Source organism: Polyodon spathula, chromosome 20 (genome assembly GCF_017654505.1).
Source record: "Polyodon spathula isolate WHYD16114869_AA chromosome 20, ASM1765450v1, whole genome shotgun sequence".
Classification (NCBI taxonomy): Eukaryota; Metazoa; Chordata; class Actinopteri; order Acipenseriformes; family Polyodontidae; genus Polyodon; species Polyodon spathula.
The window spans coordinates 29,819,683-29,843,829 of record NC_054553.1 but is presented as its reverse complement, the minus strand read 5'-3'; the positions used below and the strand labels follow the sequence as shown (position 1 = coordinate 29,843,829).

Below are 24,147 nucleotides of genomic sequence, written 5' to 3'. Positions count from 1 at the left end.
CCCATGCACAGAGCACATCTATTTTGGAAAGGTTACAGAGTGTAATGGGAACTAATTTGTCAGAATGCCAGAGCAAAGCCAAACTTCAACCCAAGTAAAAACGAACTGGTATTAGAAACCCTATTGATCCAGTATTTAAGAAGAGAAAACACACACACATTGCTGCTCTTGTTTGGTAACTTGAAATTGTGTTTATTTTAATCTCAAATAATTTACCTTGCATCAGAGTCGAGTTTCTGTACCAGACTTCAGTTCGAGACATCAGTGTCTCCTGTGTGAAAAATGACACACACACACACACACAGAGACCCCTCTCTGTACCTCAGTGCACATCCCCCAGTGAACTTGTCTTTAATGATTCATGAGCTCACCTGTCTATTGACAGGGTGACTGCTACTGCCACAGTAATCATTATGTCGAGGAGAAGCTTGTCATGGACTGCTCATTGTGCGGTAGCTATTCAAACCAAAGTCATTTATTCTTTCATTAGCAGCTATTTAGTCCCAATAAAAAGTTCAGGACATCAATTTGTGAATCGTGCTCAGCCAAGTAGAAACGTGTTCTTTTAAAAGTCGGTTGATTGTGCTGTACTGGAGGCTCCTGTGTTCTTTACGGTGCAGCAATTCCATTTGCATTAAATATCAAGCGTTGTGTGTGTGTCCCATTGTGGGGAAACACACACAAAAATGCACGGGTAGCTTTGATAGCCGACAGCTTTTTATAAACTTATGTAGTTCACTGTCCTAATAATAATAATAAAAAAAATGATCTGTTACTGACTAAAACTGCCAATACCTCCTTTATTTTATAGAGATTTAGACAGAGCAAACATATCGATACAAGTTAGCAGGAGAACATATCAGTGCTTAAGGAGAGTCAAGCTTAATTGTTAATGATAAATTACATTGTGCAAGGTCCTGTAATGCAACATGATGCCACAGTTTAAATGCAATATTACTCTATGCTGTATGACAATCCTATTATTTTTGCACTGCAAACAGTTTTGCAACTCTTAGCACGCTCTGTTTATATATGTTCTTGTTTGGGTGGGTGTTTGTTTCTGAAAGCTTGTGGCTTACAACAACTAGTAGGGTAGATCTGCATTAGAATGAGATCTTAATGAAAACATACAAATTTACCAAACCACAAAAATACCTCCAACTTCAGATTTAAACCAGTCCACGTTACCTGAAAATGATCAAACCAGTAACAGTTAATAAACCAAAAACAAAGTGCCAATTAAAATGACGCTTTAGACATTTGTAGAGTTCATTCTATTGCATGTTTTTAGAAGTTTCCCTTTTTCTCCTCCATTGACTCTTTTAACCAGTTCACTGACTTGAAACAATCTCTGCCCTGTCTGTCTCACCACCGTTGAGACATCACCAGACAAGAGCAGCATCGCAGTGGAACGATCCCTCTCTCGGAGAGAGAGCCCAACAGCTCCTCGTTCCAAACCAAGATATGAGCTTTTTTAGTTTATTCTCCCAAAACCCAAGTTCCAAACTACACTCTGTAAGTGAATAAACCAGGGTGTGATCGCTCCAGATCAGAAGGTTCACAGAGAAGCATTTCAGAATCAAGCTTATGAGCTACAAATGCAACCAAACTGAAATGTCTTTATTACGTGACACACATGTAATATGAACCTGTTCAGGTTTAAAATCAATCAAAAATAAAGAAATCCCATAATCCCAAGATCACTATACACATCCCCTTGAGAATGCCCCACACATCCCAAAGCTAACCCAGCTCTGTCTGTAGAATACAAAGAACAGCCTTACCAAGTGCAGCACTGACAATCTGAATCCAAGGGAAAAGAAGACTGCAGTCCAGCTTCCTCACCAGGACAGAAACCCTCTTAAAGAGAGCTGCGGTAAACAGGGCTCCTCTTCAGCAGCAGGGTAGGCAGCCCTCATGCCCTCACCCAGCGTCGAGACCAGACATCCCTGTATTTAACAGATTAACTGAACCATTGCAGGCTCTTTAATTCATTCAGAAAAGTATGATCTGAACAGTTCCCTCAAACTCAAAAGCAAACGGTCTGGTAAATAAAAAAAGTATTGAACAAAACGCCCTCCAAAAAAAAAACAAAAAAATAACAGAAAGACAAAGAAAAACAAACTTGCTCCGCTCCAAGGTCCTTTTTGTTCTCTAAAACAATTCTCTTAATTGCCCCATTTGCTCACCTGCAGCTCTTAACACATTGTTTCTTATCTTAATTGGAGGAATTAGCAATCAGCGTCATTTTTACTCATCATCATAAAATACAACATTGAGAGCATTAGTTTTCAGTTTATTGCAACTGTTGAAAACGAGTTGTTGCATTTCCAAGGTCACGTTTGCAGGCCAGCAGAGTGACATCACCCCACCTGCTCTTACTCTGGGCTCGGAATCTGAAGAATGCCAGCATTGTAAGAACCATTACTCAGTCTCCCCTTCGGTCCTGTCTTGAGAATGATCAGTATGTTCGAAATCGATGCACCTATTTGTGTGCTGTGTTCGGCTTTAAACGCTTTGCTAACTGTATTCTCCGTGGGCATTTACCACTTCATTTAACCTCACAAGCAATCCCCTTCATCTGCCAACATGCTGCGCAGTCTCTGTGAACTCGCCCGTCTGTTTGCATTACAGAAGCGCTACACCGGAAGTCTGCTTGTCATTCCCTGTTCGGGTCCTGTATTGAAGAAGCTATGGGTGCCCAACAGGCGAAAATGGACCCTTCTGAAAAAATGAATCTTGACTTGCTTTACCACCCCATTCATACAATACACTGTTCTCTACCCGGAACTGAGCAGATGTTTTAGCTAGATATATATATATATATATATATATATATATATATATATATATATATATATATATATATATATATATATATATATAGCGCCATTAGCAGGGTTCCAGATTGCAGATACACAAAGCAGTGTATTGTATCAATGGGGGAAACCAATTAGATGGCCTGTAGGTATATCCACACGCTTCATACCAGCAATGGTTCTTTACCAGAAAACTAAAAGTGTTATCATGCCTACAAATTCTGCATTCTAGTTTATTTTTCCACATTTCGGGTGAGGGGCACCCTTTTCTAAAAGCGATATTACCTGTGTAAACCCAACAAGAAACATCTTGCTTGCAGAAAGGAACCACGCCATGATTGCCTCGAGTCGTTCCCTGCTAGTTTTATGAAGTTCCTCACATTCTCTTTGTACTTGTTAGTTTTTTTTAAGCACAGGGTTGGTTACTGTTTAATTTTTTGATGGTACAGGCAGTTCTTTCTGTGGAAGTCGTGCGTCCGGTTGTGGGTACTCAAAAGCTCGTACTGAAAGCCCACCTTGCGGCTGCTGATGTCTTGCCGGGGGCTAGCCTGCAGGAAGACAGCGGCGTGCTGCGGGCTGTCCGCCCTAAAACAGTACACCCGCTCCCGCCGGCCCGCCTGCTCGTTCACCAGGTGGTCCAACTCCCCGGTGCGCTCCACGTAGATGTTGGCTCCGCCGAAGCTGCGGAAAGACTTGATGCAGACGGTGGTGTGTCGCGCACTGGAGAGGTTGGGCTCCAGGATGACTCGCAGTGCCTGGGTCGGGTACATCCATTCCACAGAACCCTCCGTGCACCGCAGACGGACCTGCTCAACCGTCCCGGAATGAGCTTCACGGCTAAGCCCAATTTGTTGCAAAGAGAGACAAATAAAAACATGCATTATTATTACCATCATCATCATAAGATATGATACACTGTAATGTAAAATAAATAAAGAAAGAAAAAATCCAATCTGTACAACGATTTCGTTTATATTAGACTAGTCTGCTTAAATTCCAAATAGAACGTTTCTAGAATTTGGTGAAATTTAATATGTACAATTTCACCTAACCCCTGAGGTTTATAGGCGCAGCTGGCAAAGCACAACCACGCAAATCCGCAATTAAAGAAAACGCATTACTGAACTTCTCTAGCTTAACGGCTACGATTTATACAGCGCTGATAAAGGCGCGTTAGCCATTGCAAAGTAATAAATATGGGATCCAGTCAAAGACCACAGTTTTGAATATCGCTGCCAGTTACGTCGTGCCGAGTATCACAGCGAAGCCTCTATGAAAGAGACCTCTGCAAAACCTGGTCTGGATCATTAAAAACGCCAATCCGGATCCATCAGCTACCCGGCCAATAACCACAGGCGGTTCGACTGTCTTGGTTCACAAATTATTCATAGACAAGGACAGAAGACAGTTCGACTAATGGAAAGTTAACGGCAATGTTAACATCGACGTTACGGGATAATATGACTATTTCAGCTGCACCCCTATCAGACTTGAGCTGAGCCTGTGCATTCCAGCAATGTTATCCTCGGCAAGAATTCTTAACCCAGACCCCAAACTCACAGCAGAGGCCGGATCCAGTGATATTAATCAGCTTTTATACCTGGCTGTCACGTATTGATCTTCTCCGCCTGCTTCCATCCACGCTGCTCTCAGTGCGCACTCTCTTCTTCCCATCAGAGAATTCAAACTTAATGTTTTACTTAAAGTTAATGAGTGTAGCTCTATCTTGACGAGGAACTGCGATAAAGCAGACCCTTAATGGAATGCAATCAATAAAGCAGCCCAAATGAAAAAGCACTTTGTGCCGGATGTTTCAATTGGCTTGCTTCTTCCAGGGCTGTTAGCTGCGTTATTCGGTCAGGAATTCTCCCAACAAACAGAAAGAAGCACAGTAAGAAAGTGAGAGAACGCATCCAGTGTGATCAGAAGGTCTCGTTTTATTACAGCTTTGAGTCACAAAACAAAACAATGTTACCCGTTTGTTTGAAAAAATAAGTTCTAGTTCTATGTTTGTGTACTTGAATCTGCTGTGGTATTTATAATAAAAAATAGTAAAGATGTTAACGTCTGTAGTTGTGTGCGTTACTTATTAGTATAACTGTTAATTAGAATTGTAATTACTGCAGCATAATTGTAATTGCGCTATTGTGTTCAATTGGAACTGAACACAATGTCACTGTAACTGGAAAAACTGTAACTGGGGAATGCACATAACAGCAAGCTCTACCCTGAAAGCAAGTACTCGATCCACTGCCAACAAATTCAGTGCGTTGCCATGTCACAGTTCGTGCGCAAGCGAACGTGTGCGACTGGACTCCGGTGCATACAAACAAACACAAACGCAATCAAAACTGAAAAACAAAACGTCCCATTTCCACTCATTTTGTAAAACTGTAAACAAAATAATACAGCGCACAAACACATTATAAATAAGCATGCTTCGCACTATGCAACAAGCAGAGACGCGCAGGCGCACGTGTTTGACGAGTGGGTTTGCTCCTGTAGTTACAACAGCGTCTACATTACTGACAATCAGCCAGCCAGCCAGCCACCTCAGCAGTAAACCAAACACAGTCGCCTAAGCTTTTACACTTACTCAAACAATAAGCTACAACAGTTTTATACAAGGAAACACGCAAGCAGACAGAAGTCAACAACACAAAAGCAATACAGGAAAAAAAAGCAACTCTAAAAGAAAAGGGTAAAATGTCCATCAAAATGGGAACAAACTGATTAAAAAAAAAATACATATTACAAAAGCACTGCTGAAAACAAGCTGCGTTTATGAAAGCTCTTTCAAAAGTGCTGGAGCATGATGACATCACGTCATCAGAATAGAACGTTCATTCCACGAGGTTCCAAAGTGCCTCGTTTGAAAATGAATTTGCGTTCATTTTTAAATTAGACACTTTGGAAACAAATAATACACATATACAATAAATACATATTACCACTACCCTTATCCTGGGTAATAAACCCCTCTTAATGTAATGCATATACACAATTTGAGTTTTAAAAAAATAGCATGTTTAGTCCCAAACACCTTGTTCAGTGTAAATAAGGCTAAAATATATTTTTTCTTTTTGTCTCTGCCTGTTGCTATGTGCAAAGGTACAAGTCAAGGAACTCTGCAAACTCAATGGGAGACACCATTGTTTTCAGTCCTGTGCCAATTCCTTTGAATTCAATGTGTTTTTCATGATCAGTGACAAACTGTCAGGACTTAAACAGTCTGCTCAGCCTTGACTTCCAAATCAATTTTCAATGCATTTAAAACGATCTTTTTCCTAAAAGTGATGCATTTGTTTTCATGTACATAAGAGGATATTGCAATGCAAAAGCTTGCCTGGTAAAATTAATAATTAATAAAGTGCAAGGTCAACCCAGGTAAACATTTACAAGAACCACAGAGACAAAAAAACTAAGATCAAACCACATCACAAGACTGATTCTGGCCTCTTTCCAGCACCCCCAGTGTGACCTGGCTGGGGCGCCACCTACAGGTAGCAGTGTGTAGTGCACACCAAGCTTAATCAATCTAAGGAGCACACAGAGGAGCTGAATCCAGGAAACAACTGAAGAGGCCACTCCTTACAAAAGGCACACAATACAGCACATAGACACGTTTAATAAAGGACCGCTGAAGAGCTTTACTTTACCCCTTGAAAAGCTGCTATTGAATTAACTTACACGTCTACAGGTATTGGAAAAAAAAATAAAAAACTAGCGCAGTTATGCTGTCCCTACCTGTAGTAACGTCTTCACTAAAGTTACATTGCTTCTGCTGAATACAATTTACACTTTGGTCCGAGATGTTTCACACGGGAATGTTTTCACATTATAACCGGAGGTGCAGCCGTGCTACACTAGGTCCTAGTGCCTGTTAATTGGGTAATCTTCAAATCTGGGTAAAAGCACCACAATATGCGACCTCCTCAGAGTGTAATCTGTGTCCTTAATGCAAACACAGCACACAGCATAAATAATGAAGTTTAAGAAATAAGCACGTCACTGTTTTGTATTTGCACCGGGGAAGCGGCGTGTATTCCCAGAGGGGTACCACTGCAGGCACGCAGTCAGAGAGCCACCCCCCCTCTCACACAGAGCACCTCTCAATCAGGAAATGCCATGACACTCACGAGTAAACCCTGACAATATGGGGTGACTTTTTTGGCTGTTTAGGTTAAGAAAGAAAGAAAAAAAAAACTATAAAATACTTTTGATTTAGTAAACATCTTCTATGTCTGTGTAGATTATTCCTACTGTCCAATCACGACAGAGCAACGAACAACAGCAAAGCTGACACACTCACTGGAGCTAGGAGAAGACAGTGTTCTGAATTAATTACAGCTGACTCCACTTCAGCAGCAGCAGTACTGCCCTAGTAAACTCAACATGAAGTGTCTGTCTGTGTGGTGCAAGTACTGAACTTTTAATACAACTGCAGTCTAAACTGTATTTCCAGTGTCAATGGATTTGGTCAATGCCTCGTTCATGAAGGCTTTATATTCTCAGATCAGACCACCTAAGCCCACAGGACAGAGTGTTTGTTCGAGCGTTTGTTTAGCCTGTCTTCTACAATGTTTATTTTTATGTCTGCACTGCTGCTAAAGTAGCTCTTCAAATATAGTGTAACTATAATAGTCTGTCAGCTTCAAGTGAACAAGCATTTTCAGTGGAAAGTGAAAACTTCTAATTATTATAATATACATGTTTTTCATGGTGATTTTGGTTCTGATCGTTACTATTTGTATTTGCCTACTCAAAATCGGATCATTGTAAATTCCAGTTAAAAAGCTAAATTAAAAAGTCCAAAGTAAGACTGGGATTTCTGATCAAAGGGGCATTGCAACCGATATTTCAACTATGCAGCTGATCATAAAATCAAAAACACCACATACCCCAGTGAGGGAACTGCTAGTGCAACAAAATGGTTATTGTATGAAATAACCGAGACCTACTTTGTATTACAGTGCCACATGTTTACCACTGCTTGTCAAAATGCCAGCTTGATTGCTAGCTGGAACCCAAGCCCTGGAAAGCAACAAAGTTGTTTAAATACTGGAATAAAATGCTGGGAGTAGAGTGTGTGTGAAAGCCTGGTCAGCTCACTGCAATGTATAGAGACGTGTTCCTGCTCTATCACACACTCCAGTAACCCAGCTGTCTATACAAGCCCGTTGCACGGCAATGGCCGGGGCAGTGCTAGTCCTCTTGGTCGCTCAGCTCTGGCTCGGAGGCGCTGGTGGAATCGTCCTCTTCATCATCGGTCTGCTCCCCAGGGGAGTACAGCATCAGCGCCCTGGTTTTGTGCGTGATGGTGATGGTGCACGGCCCCTGTGCCCAGGGCTCTCCGTCCACCTGCATGGGCATCTTGCCACTTCTCAGGATCAGCTGCACACAACAAACACACAACAATATAGACTCAGGATCAGCTGCACACAACAACACACACCACTGATACTCTGTCTGGAGAATGCTCCGTTCTGACAAATGCAAGCTTACAGGAATGGCTGCATTGGTCTTGTTAAATATTGAAACATAGGAGTCACTTCCCTATACAAGCTAACCCTTTCGTGCAAGAAAGGGTTAATAACAAAACACATTTCCATTGCTTTATATGGTGGAAGAAATGGCTATCATGCATGCATCTAGGAGAGGGTTTTTTAATCGGTCCCCCTATGAGGTTGTCATGCATGAAAGGGTTCAAAGTAATTTGGAGCTCTACAGTTTCATTTCATATTGAATATATTTCATTGTAATCAAAGCCACTAGAGCGCAATGTTTTAAAGCAATGCCCTGTCCAGTTATCTGGAGTGGAACTGCAGTACACCCACCCGGACTGTGTGTGCCTGCCCTATCCGCACAGGGTTAGCCAGCTTCACCTGGATCTGGGCACAGTGGAACGATCCAAAAACTCCAACAACTTCCAGTAAACCATCGTCGAGCCTGCGAGAAGACAACCGGACAACACTTACTCCCCTTCAACTACGAATAACTGCGTTTCTGACATCAGAGAAAGTGAGAAGGGATTAGAACCACTGCTTCTCAGAGGTTCTGTTCCTCTCGCTCTGTCTCTTTCCTGTCTACCTGGAGTATGGATCTGCTCTCTCTCTCTACCTGGAGTATGGACCTGCTCTCTCTCTCTCTCTCTCTGTCTGGAGAGTGGGTACGTCTCTCTCTACCTGGAGTGTAGGTATGCCTCTCTCTCTACCTGGAGTGTGGGTATGCCTCTCTCTCTCTACCTGGAGTATGGATCTGCTCTCTCTCTCTGTCTCTCTCTCTATCTGGAGGGTGGGTACGTCTCTATCTACCTGGAGGGTGGGTATGCCTCTCTCTCTCTCTCTCTCTCTCTCTCTCTCTCTCTCTCTCTCTCTCTCTCTGTCTTTATCTCTACCTGAAGTGTGGGTATGCTCTTTCTCTCTCTCTCTCTCTCTCTCTCTCTCTCTCTCTCTCTCTCTCTCTCTCTCTCTCTCTCTCTCTCTCTCTCTCTCTCTGTCTACCTGGAGGGGGGGTACGTCTCGTCCCCCATTCCTTCCCACAGACGGCAGCCTCCTCCCCAGTACCCGATATTGAGCACGATGATCCCCTCCAGATTCGGGAGCTCCACTCTCTCCCCATCCAGTTCAAGCTGCAGAGACACATTCAAACAGGGAGTGAGGTTCAGCATCCATTCTACACCTACCTGACAGAGAGAGCATTTACTGAACACTGTGTGATGTACTGTATATTATATAGTGAATATCATATCAGAGCCAGTGTGGGGTAAGCTGGTATCTACCATCTACCCCACGATAGGTCAGTGGCTTCTGTCTGCTCTAATCATGAATGGCAGCTTGTACTACAATGTTCATAATGAATACCTGAAGAAAAAGAACCAGAGCGAGGCTAATCTTAATGTGACATAATTCCCATCTGATACAAGCAATCTGACACAGAGTGACAGCAGATGTCTGGTTTACATAAATATGAGATGTCTACTGTATATCACTTTCTGTAAAAAATACTTCTAATCGTTATTCATTAGCAACACCTCCTGTTTCAATAATTAAAAGTATAGCTGTTTTGTTTGAACAGTACCCTGTATGATGAGACAGGATACAACACTGCTCCTAACACATTTCAAAGGAGAGCAGCAGCTCTGAGGCAGGCTGCGTTACCTCAATGAACTTGTCCAAGTCTTTGCATTCTTGAACTAAACAATCTTTGGTCCCGTAGAAAAAGTAAACCGCCTATAAAGAAAAGAGCACTCGTTACACGACTGGGAGAACAGGGAACAGAAATAAGACTGATCCATTCCTGGTTTTACTATGAGTTTAATAAGACACACCTGAGCTTATTACCTAGACACACTGGGGCTAATCAGGCTCATAGTAAAACCTGGAATGGGTGACACTGCTGTGAAATAGGAGTCTTATTTCCATCCCTGGAGAACAACAGGAACAATTATATTGTATGTAGTCTTGATGCAAAGCGATACAATAAGTATTGTTTTTACAATGCATGCTTATTGGATTGATTTGACAAGATAAAAGTGTCAGTTCTTGCACTATGAACTAGTTGTGTCACTAGAGCCCTACCACTTCTACATGGCCCTGCACTCTCTGGAAGACAGACAAACTGTAAAGCACCTCATTGCGAATTGCAGCTGGCTGTATTAAACAGTGTATGCCTGCAGGGGGCAGACTTGCACACTACTGTCCACCACTGAATAAGAGCACAATGGCTTTAGGCTAGCCCTCTGCATTTATATTTATTGACTGACTTTTGTCCTTGAACCACCTTTTCAACCAGGGCAGGGGGGAATTAAACATGGCTCCTTCAGCACCAAACCTTCACCAATCTTCTCCAAACTCTTACACATTTCATACTGAACATGTGGATAATCTGCTCCACTGCGCAATTGTTTTACTACTGCACTGCGCCTGGATCTGCTCCAGCAGGATGGCCCTCTCTCTAGCGTGCTGCTCAGCTCCTCGCCTTATTGAGGATCCTGCTTGAGAACAGCGAGGGGGTCTTCTCTCGGTGTGCATGGAAATTCAGCGCCATGAGAGCGTCTGGGCCCACGGAAAAGTAGTTATTCATCGTCAGAACCTGCGGATGACACAGCCCGACTCACTCTACTGGAAACAGACGCACACAGTCGAAGACGCGGAGAAAGACTTCCAGTCGAAACGCTCGTCAAAGAATTGTACACACGCTCTTCAGGTTTTACACTGACTGTTTTTATAGTTATAAAAAAACAAAACATACATAAACAGCATTAAAGCAAATACATTTACACATTTACAGTGGTAGTTCTGGATATTTCCCCTTCTTGGGTATTTCTTAGAGATTTCGTTTTCACTCTGTGTCTTACCTTTGTTTTTCGGAAGCTGTATCCTTTGTTTGTAACCTGAACCTTCCACCTGCAAAAAAATGTGCCATTCCTTTAAAAATCTCATCATAATAATAAAGAAAGCACACACACTAGGTTATTAATTCAATATCAGAAACATGTATGTGCTATAAAGTAACCCTTGAGAGACGAGCTCAGTTACCGGTCCAGTTTGACTGCCTCGGCTTCCATGATGTTCCTCAGGATCTGCTCCACTGGAATCTCCCCTGCATACCCGGCGCCCCAGCCCAGGGAGTTGGAGAGGTCATTTCCTGTTCCCAGGGGTAAGACTGTGACGTGGGGCACGTACTGCTCCTGCCCCTAGGGAGATAGAGCCATGGCTGAGAAACAGCAAGTGAAGCGATCTGCTTCCCTGACGCTACCAACCCTGGCATGCTATCAGATCTGGCTTGCACGACCTGTTAGCAAAGCAGTGTAGAGCGTGTTCTGACTCGTCTGTCTTTAAACAGAAACGAGAAAGTTAAACCACGTTTTCACGACCTCCAGGTAGCTCTCATTCAGTGCAGTAGGACATGTCAACATCGTTAAGCTAGTGTTTACCAGTGTTACGGAAAGACATACATGTGATGACATTTTCAGAGCATCTGTTTAAATCTTATTTGTTAGTTTATATATTTATTCTTAAGAAATCATTTTTTTGATTGACAGCTGCTGATCTTTTTTTCCCCTCTCACACATCATTAGGTCATGCTACAGTCCCACACACCACAGCTCATTTAATTATTCATAACTGCACACCTCCATCACTGTGAATGTGGAGCAGCACCCCCTCCCTCTCATCCTACCTTTATCTTCATCTCGTCCACGGCATCCAGCGCCCAGCCCACCGTGCCGTCCCCCCCGCACACCAGCACCCGCACCGAGCCAGCGGGCAGGACGGTGCACAGCTGCAGGGCTTTGATCGGGGGCAGCTCAGTCAGGTCAAACACCTAGCGGGGAAAAGCACAGAGAACAGATCACCAATCTTCAGAACTGCACTGAGCATGGAGAGATGATTCATAGACAGATACACTGAACCCTGGAGCACCAAGTCTGAGATTAAACTGGGAGAAACTAAGCTCTCCCAACACTGAAGAGACCGTCTACCTGGACCGGTTACTGAAGAGACCGTCTACCTGGAACGGTTACTGAAGAGACCGTCTACCTGGACCGGTTACTGAAGAGACCGTCTACCTGGACCGGTTACTGAAGAGACCGTCTACCTGGACCGGTTACTGAAGAGACCGTCTACCTGGACCGGTTACTGAAGAGACCGTCTACCTGGACCGGTTACTGAAGAGACCGTCTACCCGGTTACTGAAGAGACCGTCTACCTGGACCAGTTACTGAAGAGACCGTCTACCTGGACCGGTTACTGAAGAGACCGTCTACCTGGACCAGTTACTGGCTCATTCCAGCTCAAGTGGAAGAAGCTTTAAAATGACAACAACATTATTCTTCTGCGTCCACAAGCAGAAAAGCAAGTTAAATCGAAACTGCGTTTTACACTAGCTTCAGACCACGTGGACTACGAGTTTCACAGCTCTGCCCTGGAACCCTTTTCTCCAGCACGTGTGTTTTAGGTCTCATCAATTACAGACACAGTAGAAGAGACATCTCCCTGCAATTTGGCCCAGCTGAGCTGTACAGCTTCTTATAGTGGAACGTCATAGGCTAGTGATTGCTACTGCAGCCCCTCTTCTCCAAGAAGCAGTGCAATTATTTAATACCATCGCTTACTGAGTGTGTTAAGCATTGCTAGAATGTACTTGGTGGTATGGCTAATGTGGTTAGTGCTCACCTGGTGCTCACCTGGACTGGATTCAGAGGCACTGTAGAGGAGTGCTCACCTGGACTGGATTCAGAGCCACTGTAGAGGAGTGCTCACCTGGACTGGATTCAGAGGCACTGTAGAGGAGTGCTCACCTGGACTGGATTCAGAGGCACTGTAGAGGAGTGCTCACCTGGACTGGATTCAGAGGCACTGTAGAGGAGTGCTCACCTGGACTGGATTCAGAGGCACTGTAGAGGAGTGCTCACCTGGACTGGATTCAGAGGCACTGTAGAGGAGTGCTCACCTGGACTGGATTCAGAGGCACTGTAGAGGAGTGCTCACCTGGACTGGATTCAGAGGCACTGTAGAGGAGTGCTCACCTGGACTGGATTCAGAGGCACTGTAGAGGAGTGCTCACCTGGACTGGATTCAGAGGCACTGTAGAGGAGTGCTCACCTGGACTGGATTCAGGAGAGTTTTAAACTCCCCCAGCAGCTCCTCTCCCATGTTGTTCCCGCTCCTGGTGTTGACCAACACTATTACTGGAGTCCAGTTGGGGCCGCACATCGAGGCTAACTGCCATTGGAGAAAAAAACAGAAGAAAGCATTTCAATGCAGGAGCAATGAAACAAACTAAGAGCTGTTTATCAGGGTGCTATCCACACACTGCTATCCAGTGTTGGATGCATAGCGGTTTGAGCCATTCCAGGTGTTGCTCAGAGTTTAATAAGATACACCTGAGCTTGTACACTGGCTAATCAAGCACGCAGTACAGCCTGCAAAGGTTTTAAAAACACTGTACTGTGCAGACTAATTATACTGTACAGCGACTACAGCCCTGTATATATCTCCTACATACTTTACCATACAAGTACTATTCTCTACCTACACCACATCCCAGCATGTCCATCTCTGGAGCATAACATGCATCAGCAGTCCTGGTTTCCAGGTCGCATTTGCATAGTGAAATAATTGTAATCCCTGGAATGACCTGAAAGCAGCTTCACTCAGTGACTGATTAACAGAAGCGGAAACTCATATAATGAGCTGGGGGGGCAATGTTACACCCTGAACCATCTGTGCAGGGAAGGAACAAGCAAGCACTGAATAATGTGCAATGCAAATGCAATGCAAAGCTTTTTTATATCGCAGATTTGCATCAAGGCTGTCTAAGCCTTTTCCTCAAGGTTTGAAAACTGCGTATGAATGAGCAGCAGCTACAAATGGATCCTAAATTGTGGGTTTCAGCTCAATTCTTATCTGTGTTGAATGCTATGTGCAAATCAGAACTGAATGCAAACAGAAAAGGGTCTCTCTGCTGTTACACCCTTTAAAATGCACAGAAATACAATAACATATAAAGAAGGCGTGCTATGTTTTGTGTTTTTTTTTTTTTTTTTTGCAAATGGAAATCAGTATCTATTGCTGGAAAGTAAATGAAAAGACGAGGAAAGCAGAGACGATTCCTGTTTAAGCACAGCCTCTCTTGCAGTTGCACTGTAGCACTGGAAAAGAAGGTTTCTGCAGCTACACATTTAATAGGATTACAAGCTGTGTGAAACCTGTGTGAGCTGGAGGTATCTCTCTGTAAGTCTCTTAACCAGGCAATCCTCTACACACCACAGTGCCCAGATCCTTCTCAACAGCTGGGGTCACCCACACAAACACCATGCTGTATTTAAAATGAGAGGCATGTAAAGGGCAAGGGGGTGCGAGTTACCGTCCCGTAGTCATCACTCGGGCCCCTGCGTCGCTGGTTTATGCTGTGCAGGTAGTGAGGGGGGATGATCAGGTTCCTGAATTCACCCAAATCACACTTCCCACCGTCCGACAGGCTGGGCTTGCAGTCATCATGAACGGTTCTCTGGCACCAAATACACCTGGAAGAGCACCGGAGGGAAACACAAAGGGGTCCAGCGTTAGAACAGGGACCCCTTTCTTAAAACGGCGTGTCTGTTGTTTTACAGCAGATCTGCGCTCAGCTGGAAGTCTATAAAGGGTAGCCCTAAGACACAGCTTGACAAACTCATCCCCAATCTCACAGCCCCCCCGATTACCACTCATTTCAGAGTAAGGTAACAAAGACCAGGGTATGTGAAAACAGTAGCATGTAGGGCAGCGTATCACAGGGATGGAAATAAGACTCCCACTGCATAGCAGTTCGATCCATTCCTGATTATCATATGAGTTTAATATGACACAGCTGAACTTGTTATCTGTAAACTGTGACAAATCAAGCTTGCACTAAAACCTGGAATGGGTGAAACTAATATGCAATGGGAGTCTTATTTCAATCCCTGATGTCAAAATTAATGCCCATTCAACGACTCATCAAAACTGGCGCCTGCCAGCAGTTCATCAGATATGACCTTTGCCAAATGGGATGAAGGGTTCTCAAGATGTAGCCTCAGAGTCTTTATTGCAGGGCTGTGTTTATTTGCTTGCGCCTGTGGTAATGAGACCCCAGCTTAGTGCCTTACTTACTGCACAGCTGGTGCCGGCTTAGATCACATCAGTGATGACTCCTGCACCCCATGTTAACAGTACCCGGCGATGAGGGAAAGTGTAAACAACTGAGAGACTAAATGTACTTTCGAAGCGTAACCAGCGCAGCCCAGTCCACACAGCAGCATTCTGGAACAAGCAATGACATCCTATTCGCACAGAATGCACGATCAACTCAACTAATAAGACTGTGCAACTAATACAAATCCAAAGAATTAAGGTGTGATGCACATTATTATTATTATTATTATTATTATTATTATTATTATTATTATTATTATTGCACTAACACGAAACGTGTAATTATAATCGAGTTTCGTTTTTTGTTCAACTGTACTTTATTATTATTATTATTATTATTATTATTATTATTATTATTATTATTACCTGAAATCGCAGAGTTTCGGCTGAGATCCACACTGCTGTTTGCAAACCGCGCAGTAAGCACACAGGGGCACGTTCCCTCGGACCCAGTGATGGGGCAGCGAGCCGTCCCGCTGAGCGGGGCGCATGATCTCCTTGCATGCCAGGCTCGTGTCTGCCTTCCGCAGGCAGGCCTCGTCCACGCACACCCCGCAGCAGTGACAGATAGCGCCCTGGAGAATGTGTTGCGAGCAGACGCAGCAGCAAGTGGGCTTGCTGAACAGGTCCCTGTCGTGCCAGTCGTGCTTCTTACTTTTTCTCAGAATGTCCTTGATGACCATCTTTCGCTTGGACCGCTGCACGCCGCACCACAGCGTGATCAGAACCGGCAGGATGACCGCAAACACGGTCCAAGCAAATAAATTCCACTCGCCCGACAAGCTGGTAGCACTCGCAGATGCAGCTTCCTCGCCCGCTGCCTCCATCCTACTCGCCAAAAGAACCAGATAGCTGACGACCGCAGAACCAATGCGCCAGTTAATGCGTCGGATTCGGCCGGACTGCTCTGGGTATTTTACGGTTAACACACTCTATATAATTTACTTTCCGCATGATCTCAATTTAACATTTAAGCAGCCATTGCACGAAAACACAAGGCGTTTAAATAATCATAAATAATATCCATACATGCACACCATCAAGTTCAAAATGTATTGCAAGTCATGATGAATGCAACATTGTATTAACACTGCGTGTGTGTTTTGAGCTAGGCAACACGATGCCCTGAATGAAATATGTTATAAGGTTACCGATTTATTTTAATAACGTCTCACACGTAAAACAATGTCTAAGCGCCAAGCTACTGTACTCTTACACACAGCATCCTTCCACTGCTCCACTCTCATGACGGAAACGGAAATAATGATGTCAGTGTTTCTGGTGAAAGTATCGAAGAGTTCAGGAGACAGTGCAAGAGAGCGCGGCCGAAAGCAAGGAACTGGCTGCGGTGACAATGTCAACCAAACACCGCCAGGCAAGAGAGCGCAGTTTGGAGCCGATTCCCACGCACACAGCAAACAATCCACACGGCCCAACAAGAGGGCCGGGACCTCAAACACATTCATAAAGACGTCGAACAGTTTTACAAAGTGTATATAGTTTTAGAAGATGCTGATATCGATGTGCTACAGCCGCCTGCCATTTTCTGTTATCAGCTCATTTGTGTGGGATGGGAATGGAGTCACAGATTAGCTATACTGCTTGGTTAGTCCTATATACCTGTATATTATGAAAAACAACATCTAGTAAAGGGTGCTGCTTAAAACACCCAATGTGTAAGTAATTTACACCGACTTTACCATTCAACTGAAGGGCATGTAAGTAGTGTAAGAAGTTCTTACCAAGTCAGAAACACAATCATGTGTCCTCAATATAATGAATCTGATGCAGAACACGTGGGAATTTTCAAACACAAGTTGCAGAGTGCATCCACTCTTGAAGGAAAACGTGGAATAAAAACAAAGTATTAAACCTATAAATTTCATAAACATTGTGAAGGCCAATTGCAAAAATATTTTAGCCTTGCCGTAAAATTTAGCACGCACGCACGCACACACACACACACACACACACACACGTTTGTATTCCTATACTTGTGGGGACTTCTCTTTGACTCTCATTATATTTTTATTTACTATTTCTAACTCCAGTCACACAAAACTCCACACAGGGTGAAAGTCCACAACAAACTCAATATTTTGGCACTTTCAATTTTTTTTTAAAGGCATATTTAGTTCTTCAAAAGGTGTTTTACAAAGTGGGGAAGCCCCCACAACGTCGTTTTTTCAGGAGTTACTATCTTTGTGGGGACATTTTCTCAAATTGTGTCTGCACATTGATAGTAATACCTGACCATACATACACACACACACACACACACACACACACACACAACTTGTAGCTCTTATGAATACATCCCTTAGTGTCCTAAACGGTGTAAGGGAGATATTCTTGAAGTAGATGTATTCACAGTCATGTGCCAGACTGGTCCAATCTCCTGCTTATGTAGGAGCTTCAAATCCCCCTTTCTGTTTGCCTCAGACTTGTTATTCAGTTGGAGCAGCTGGCTGAGAGAGCAGGACGGATCTGAGATGAAGAAGCTGGTGCTGTTTTGTCTGTGTTTGGTCCTGCTGACCATCTTTACAGGTAAGGTTCCAGTGTGTGGGGGACTGTTCTTCTGCTGGGATAATCATGTCTGTCACATTCAGAATAGAGTTTAAAATACTCTGCAGGGAGGAATGCATGCAGGTATCACAGAGCAGTTCTGAAACAGCAGAAGAGCGCTCCTCCTGCATTGTGTGATGTTTGTATTCAGGGGGTTAGTCTGTGTTTAATCTCACTGTGACTGGAGTTTGTATTGCTCTTCAAGTTTCTGTTATGATCCTCATGTGAATAGAAGAAGCAGTCATTTCTGTTGTGAGTACCCTGCGTTGCCTGTTTTGATTACAGTGTGGTCACTGGAATAAAACAAGAAAATTCAAGCATATCAAATCTGAGAGCATCCTGAAGCTTTTACCCCCCCAATGAAAAGTTTGCACCACTTTCTTCCAAAAGGAATAATAAAAAAACAAAAAACAAATGTGTTATTATTTCAAATAAAACAAAACAAACTAGAAGTGCATTAAGTTTAATTTTAAATGTCTTATTGTTTGTTTTTGGATGACAGGATTCCTCTGCGCTCTAGAAACTTTTCAATGGTAAAAGAGTTGGTAAACATCACCTAAAGTGTATTTAATCATTTCAGAAATATGAACAATCCAACTAAATATGAAAATGCAGGTGAAAGCAACAAGCTAACGTAGTCGTGGTACTGTATCACAATGTTCTCATTCAATGTCTTTAGGGATACAGGCACTATAACAATCTGAAATCCATTTTACTCATAACAAGGTAAAGAAATAAACCAACAGCAATGCCTGTCTCTGTCTTGCATTATGTAACTGTCTGAAATGAACGACTCTCTTAGGAGAAAGCACATATCGTTAACACAAATATTTACAGAGGGTCTGGACCCAATGAATCCAGGTGCTTATGTGCCACGTCGCCCCTGGTTTGAGGTGTGCTGACACACGCAGTTTCATTTCAAATGCACTCAGCAGCCTCGCTGTCTTCCAATCCGATCCTCACAAACCCAAGATCCCCAGGGAGCAGGGAGGTATGAATGAGCACTTTGTTGGTTGACTGAAAGACAAGGCACAGCAGAGCTTCTGCTATTAGTCTACGGGAAATGAAAATGATACTGTGGCAGAGCCTTCAGTGAAACGTTCTCCTCTTGTGCCCAGATGCTTCGCCCATTCTGGAGGAAAAGAAAGCAAAACAGCTGCTTCGTAGCAAGCGCCAGGACCGACCCAGGAAAGCTGGCCACCCAGATGAACCAATGAGGGTACTCTGCCTGCTGTTTCGTATCACAACCAGGGCTTATAGCTGAATAGAACGCTAGATTAATGTGTGCAGGCTCTTTGAAAGAACCTTAATGTGGAAATCTTTTTGCACGCATATGTAAGTACACAATATGAGAAAAGGGTTAGGGGGGTTAGGGTTATAGTTATATCATGCAAAGAGATTTACACATTGAGTACATAGTAACAATGAATAATATCCGTGTCCTTGTGTAAGTACACATGTATTACTAAGTAACTACTGTGTAAATACACAGTAATTAAAAACAGATTGGAAAGTGAGATGATTCTGAAATATAAATACACGACAGATACTACTAATACTACTACCACAACTAACAGTTTACTCCAGCATTGCAAAGAGTACACGTTTTAAAACGTCTCCATGGCTTTATGTACAACTGACTGCAAAGCACTAATCATTACAAGTGATATTATTAATAGCACTAGTCAACTTGCAACAGGACAGACTTATTCTTAAATGTCACACACTCTCATGTGTGATATGTTTCAGGGAATGCAGTGCCATTAATAGCCCAGAGGATTTTATTGAGTGAATGAAAGAGAATGAAGTAAAACAGTGTGTCTGTCAGTTGGGTTGGGTGATAAAGGTGTAATGGAGAGAGTTTTACCGGAGAAACATTTCTCTCCCAGCTGCTAGTATTTCTAATAGTTTTTATAAAAACTATATATATATATATACACACACACACACACACACACACATAACATAGATTAGATATATATAATAGATATAATATATATATATATATCAATATATATAGATATATATCAAAAAGAGAACTGTCTATTCAAGACTGAATTTGGATTTTTGAGCTGCAATGTTATTAATCATTGCTCCACTGTACTGTAACTCGCTGCATGCACATTCCTCCCACAGCCCAGAGAACACTGCATCACCTGCACACTCTGGTCCGCTTGCCTTGGGACTGGGGGAGTCAAACACACAAATGATCTTCTTTGGTTCTTTTAAAAGATATATTCATCTACCTTTTCATTTTAATTTTTTTTTTAAATGACATTGCAGGTTTAAAGTTTCATTAAAAACCCTTAAGCATACCCCTTATCTATTGACTAGAGGTTCTCAAGTCATTCTGGATCTTTGCTAAGGAGCATCTCTGTATATACCAGCTTTTTAAAAACGCAGAATGCCAGCCTGTTGACAAAACAAGACAGAGCCACGCCTTCCGAGGGGTTCTATTGGCTAGAGCAAACTCTTTCCAATGAAAGTCTAGCACATTAACAACGGTTAGGGGGCACTGTTTAGTAAGTGACCTATCCGTTCTTTCCCTACAGGAGTACTTGCTGCACCAGCAGAGACTGGAGCAGAGATCCGAGGAGACGTTCCTGGAGCACTGGCTGAACCCCCACTGCTTCCCTCACTGTAACAGGAACCTGGTGCACCCTGTGTAGAGAGAGGTACGAGGATTCACACAGAGCACGGCCATCACAAAGGGGCTGCAGAGCCATACATCTCCTCACCAGCCTCGTTAAACCACTTCATCAGCAACAGCGCAATCTCTACCAAGACGACCTTTAAAACTGTTTCAGCTGCTGTCTTTAGTTGAAGCAAGTTCAGCTTTCTCTTGTGGAGAAGTGCATTCTCTTTTTTTTACTTTTCTAACCTGTTCATTATTAGTAATACATTTGTACATATGTAACATAGGTGCCAAGTTGCCTTATTCTTTTAAAAAGGTGCAATTACAATATCCAGCCACCAAGTGGCACTAGGCTCTAAGCAAAGCTCCCTCTTTAAATCTAATGACAGTGCAAGGCCAGTTACTTTGCTACGCTGCACATTTCCCCAGACAGCTCCTCTTCAGTGTTTTTACTTCTTCTTTTTCAGGATCAGACAAAGCGCTGAGGGAGATGATCTGGGAAGGAGGACCTGCTCATGCAATAAAAGCAGCTTTCATGCTCAGTTACTTTAAAAAAATGCCGATTGCTGTGAAACAGTGCAGCCTTCTTTGCAGCAAGCCCGTAATGCTTTTATAAAAAGCAATCTATAGACGGATATGTGAAGGTGCATAAAGTGTAGCACCTCAAGCATGCTGTGTTTTGTATACTATTGTAATGCTCTTATATATTAAACGCTTGAGCACATTTCTGAGCAAGTAACTTGCTATTTATTTATTTATTTATTTATTGTTGGTAATGCTGAATCGTTTCATGGCAATTACTTCCTGTATCTCAGATTATCTGCTCCAGAACTGCTGGTGAATGAACTGGAACTGAATCGAAATCCTCTGCATGAAAATGAATAAAACATGATGTCTGTTGATTCATCTACTTACCAGTGCATGTTCTACTGGTGACTTGGGTCTGAAGAGAACAGAATGGAGCTGGACTGGGGTGAATGGATTTACACAACGCTGGATCGCAATACTTCTGTGCTGTATTCTCCGTATCAGCACGGCTGACCAGGTCGCCTGCTTTCATTGAATCCTACCGAGGCACCCATTGGAATTCTATTCCACTGCAAGGTCCATTGAAAACGGTGACATCACAATCATCAACATACTTAACAGTATTCTCTTCATCACCTGAAATAATGGACTAAATGAGGGCTGGTAATGATTAGGAAACAAACACAGCCTTTACTTGTGTATGAATAATGAAACCGCCTATACCAGGTGCAGCTCTAGGGTCCTGGTGCTTTGCTATCACACACATGTGAATTCCACACCTCTGTGTCAATTTTAGCACATCTGTTATACATACGAAGGGAAACCGCTTGGTACTCACAGCACAATACAAACATCACTTCTGATCTCTAGTATTCAAAATAATATTACTACTCTAGCAATAATTAGAGGCCGAGTGTTTGAAGGTATGCTGTGCTCTGTGTCTGTAAGTAATACGGCTTTCCAAAGCACTGTGGAACCACCTAAAGTGAAGACCTCCCTCTAGTAGTTGGTAAGAGGTACTGCAAGACGCCCAGCTACATTGTAAGACACAAACCTTGCAAAGCTTCTACTGGTGCACAGGTGCATGGTATGTGAAACCATACGGCAGTGGCCGCATTTTCACAGTAAACGGTGTAAGTCCAAGCCTGTTCGCACAATAACTCAGTAATGAGTTACAGTCCGGAAACGGAGCTGTTCCGCTCCACTGATATTATGAGTGCTGTGGTCTCAGCAGCTCCAGCAGCAGCCAACAGAAACAAGCAGAGCTCCACAGGAATCACACGGTTCCCCACAAGCCCACAGCTCACACATCTGTGGTGTAATCGTACTGCAGCGAGGCTGCACGGCACTGAATCAACAATCCCTCAAAGTCACAAGCTTGTACATTTCCTCAAAGTTCTTTCTCTGAGCGAACAGGTAACCACAGAGAAAAAGACATGGGACACGGGACACAGTAAACAGGACATACAGCGATATCGCACTGTCTACTGAGGACAACTGTGCAGGCAAAAAATAAACCTAGTCCCAAACCTTTCAAAATCCAGGCAGGCAAGTCATTCATCATTTCAAACCCCCTGATCCGAATGTAAAGAGAAGGAACTACAAGTAGACAAGCATATCAGCTTGTGCCTTCCTCAGTGCATTGCAAAGAACCCTTTGTCTGCTTGTCTTAGTTTCTTATAGTTTCATAGTGGGCACGCTAGCAGACAGGCCTGAATCAGCGAGGTCATTGGCAGTGTCAGATCAGAGCCAGAGGTTCAACAGAAACTCTATCTGTTTGGCTACCATGGACATTCCTGCTTAGAAATCACCGTCTTTAGCTAATTATTTCAGTTGCAGTACAACATATCGCCAGAGGATGTCACTGCATTTCCAAGGGGATTGCCAGAGGAACACATGGTGTCATGCCGATTGTGCAGCTTGAATGCAGCTGGAGTAAATGCAGTGCTATAAAAACGAACAGCCTCTCCATATCCCCATGTATTTCGCATTATTTTATTATGCATTTGCATTCTTGAACATACTTCTGTGTGCTGCATAGCACATGCCAATGCTAAACTATTCTTATTGCCATGCTATAAAGCGCAGTTTTGAAATGTTTCAATACATGATACGAGTGCACCGGTGCAGCAAGATCTGCTTCCCTCCGAAAACTAATTCTGCGTTTCTTTTTTATTTAACTTTGTTTTTAGGTCAAGCGTGTTTATTTGTTGGACCACGCTATCTGCACGTTTCTGTCTTGTGGCAACACTGCCCTCTAGTGGCTTTGCACCTATCCTTCATTATACCTTTTCGTCGGGTGCGACGCTAAAGTCAGCCTTCATGTCAGACGCGGTTTAAGGTGGAAAGAGTACGCCGAGAGCTTCGTTGAACGCAGAGCCGCCGTCTCTCTCCTGCCAGAAATCTCTTTCTAGGAGCCGCTGAATCACCCCGCTCAGTGTCCACTATTCGGGAGACAGATATAGAAATACAAAAGTAACCCTCTAGACCAGGAAATGCCCAGATTCGCAGATAAACACCACTTCAATATTTGTACAGTCCCTATTCCCCGTTGTTCAGAAGACAGTAATGAACTTCTGTGTTCTATCTGACACAGTGCTGCGCTTTAGGACCGTATTCAGATGGGAATCCCAGTTTACAGCCTGTTATATGGCTGTGTTTTAAAGGGGGTAAAGGGGGTTCCGACCAATCAGCCTTTATTAGCTGCTTTAAATTCTATTCTTTAATATCTCTGGAGGTGCTAAATAACCTCCCTCCCCTGCATGTTGGTCCGCAGGTTTTAGAGTCCCCCCGGCACCCCCCCCCCCCCCCCCCCCCCCCCCCCAAGCACATTTTGTTTACATGCCATTAAAACACCGTCCCAAAGAATAAATGACTGTCAGAAGCTATCATTACACAAAGCTACAGATTCAATGATTTATGG

General features: G+C 43.3%; 3 protein-coding genes across 3 annotated transcripts; 1 reads left to right on the top strand and 2 right to left on the bottom strand.

The window, feature by feature from the left end:
• Nucleotides 1-32: 32 nt before the first annotated feature.
• On the bottom strand, nt 33-4,658 carry LOC121295727 (meteorin-like protein). Its single transcript, XM_041220723.1, has 2 exons — nt 4,420-4,658; nt 33-3,656 (listed from the first exon to the last, which is right to left on the bottom strand). The coding sequence occupies exons 1-2, from the start codon at nt 4,491-4,493 to the stop codon at nt 3,242-3,244; spliced, it is 489 nt and encodes a 162-aa protein (XP_041076657.1). The 5' UTR covers nt 4,494-4,658; the 3' UTR covers nt 33-3,241.
• Nucleotides 4,659-4,736: 78 nt separating this feature from the next.
• Nucleotides 4,737-17,038, bottom strand: LOC121295726 (diacylglycerol kinase epsilon-like). The gene is made up of 11 exons (XM_041220722.1): nt 15,863-17,038; nt 14,691-14,850; nt 13,427-13,546; nt 12,003-12,146; nt 11,360-11,517; nt 11,179-11,227; nt 10,800-10,913; nt 9,980-10,051; nt 9,323-9,450; nt 8,657-8,768; nt 4,737-8,213 (listed from the first exon to the last, which is right to left on the bottom strand). The coding sequence occupies exons 1-11, from the start codon at nt 16,321-16,323 to the stop codon at nt 8,025-8,027; spliced, it is 1,707 nt and encodes a 568-aa protein (XP_041076656.1). The 5' UTR covers nt 16,324-17,038; the 3' UTR covers nt 4,737-8,024.
• An 894-nt stretch (nt 17,039-17,932) lies between these two features.
• LOC121295728 (uncharacterized protein C17orf67-like) lies at nt 17,933-21,420 on the top strand. The gene is made up of 4 exons (XM_041220724.1): nt 17,933-18,043; nt 19,180-19,280; nt 20,614-20,736; nt 21,164-21,420. Exons 1-3 carry the CDS (start codon nt 17,989-17,991, stop codon nt 20,728-20,730), a joined length of 273 nt encoding a protein of 90 aa, XP_041076658.1. The 5' UTR covers nt 17,933-17,988; the 3' UTR covers nt 20,731-20,736; nt 21,164-21,420.
• Nucleotides 21,421-24,147: the final 2,727 nt, after the last annotated feature.

Bases quoted from the DNA above. Each gene is read 5' to 3' on its own strand.
- LOC121295726 (XM_041220722.1), bottom strand. From the start codon at position 16,323: ATGGAGGCAGCGGGCGAGGAAGCTGCATCTGCGAGTGCTACCAGCTTG. The intron at 10,914-11,178 runs GTAAGACACAGA...TGTCATCCGCAG, and splicing joins ACAGCTTCCGAAAAACAAAG to GTTCTGACGATGAATAACTA. The intron at 10,052-10,799 runs GCGAGGAGCTGA...TTTTCTTTATAG, and splicing joins CAAGCAGGATCCTCAATAAG to GCGGTTTACTTTTTCTACGG.
- LOC121295727 (XM_041220723.1), bottom strand. From the start codon at position 4,493: ATGGGAAGAAGAGAGTGCGCACTGAGAGCAGCGTGGATGGAAGCAGGC. The intron at 3,657-4,419 runs GTATAAAAGCTG...AATTGGGCTTAG, and splicing joins GATCAATACGTGACAGCCAG to CCGTGAAGCTCATTCCGGGA.
- LOC121295728 (XM_041220724.1), top strand. From the start codon at position 17,989: ATGAAGAAGCTGGTGCTGTTTTGTCTGTGTTTGGTCCTGCTGACCATC. The intron at 18,044-19,179 runs GTAAGGTTCCAG...TCTTGTGCCCAG, and splicing joins CCTGCTGACCATCTTTACAG to ATGCTTCGCCCATTCTGGAG. The intron at 19,281-20,613 runs GTACTCTGCCTG...CTTTCCCTACAG, and splicing joins ACCCAGATGAACCAATGAGG to GAGTACTTGCTGCACCAGCA.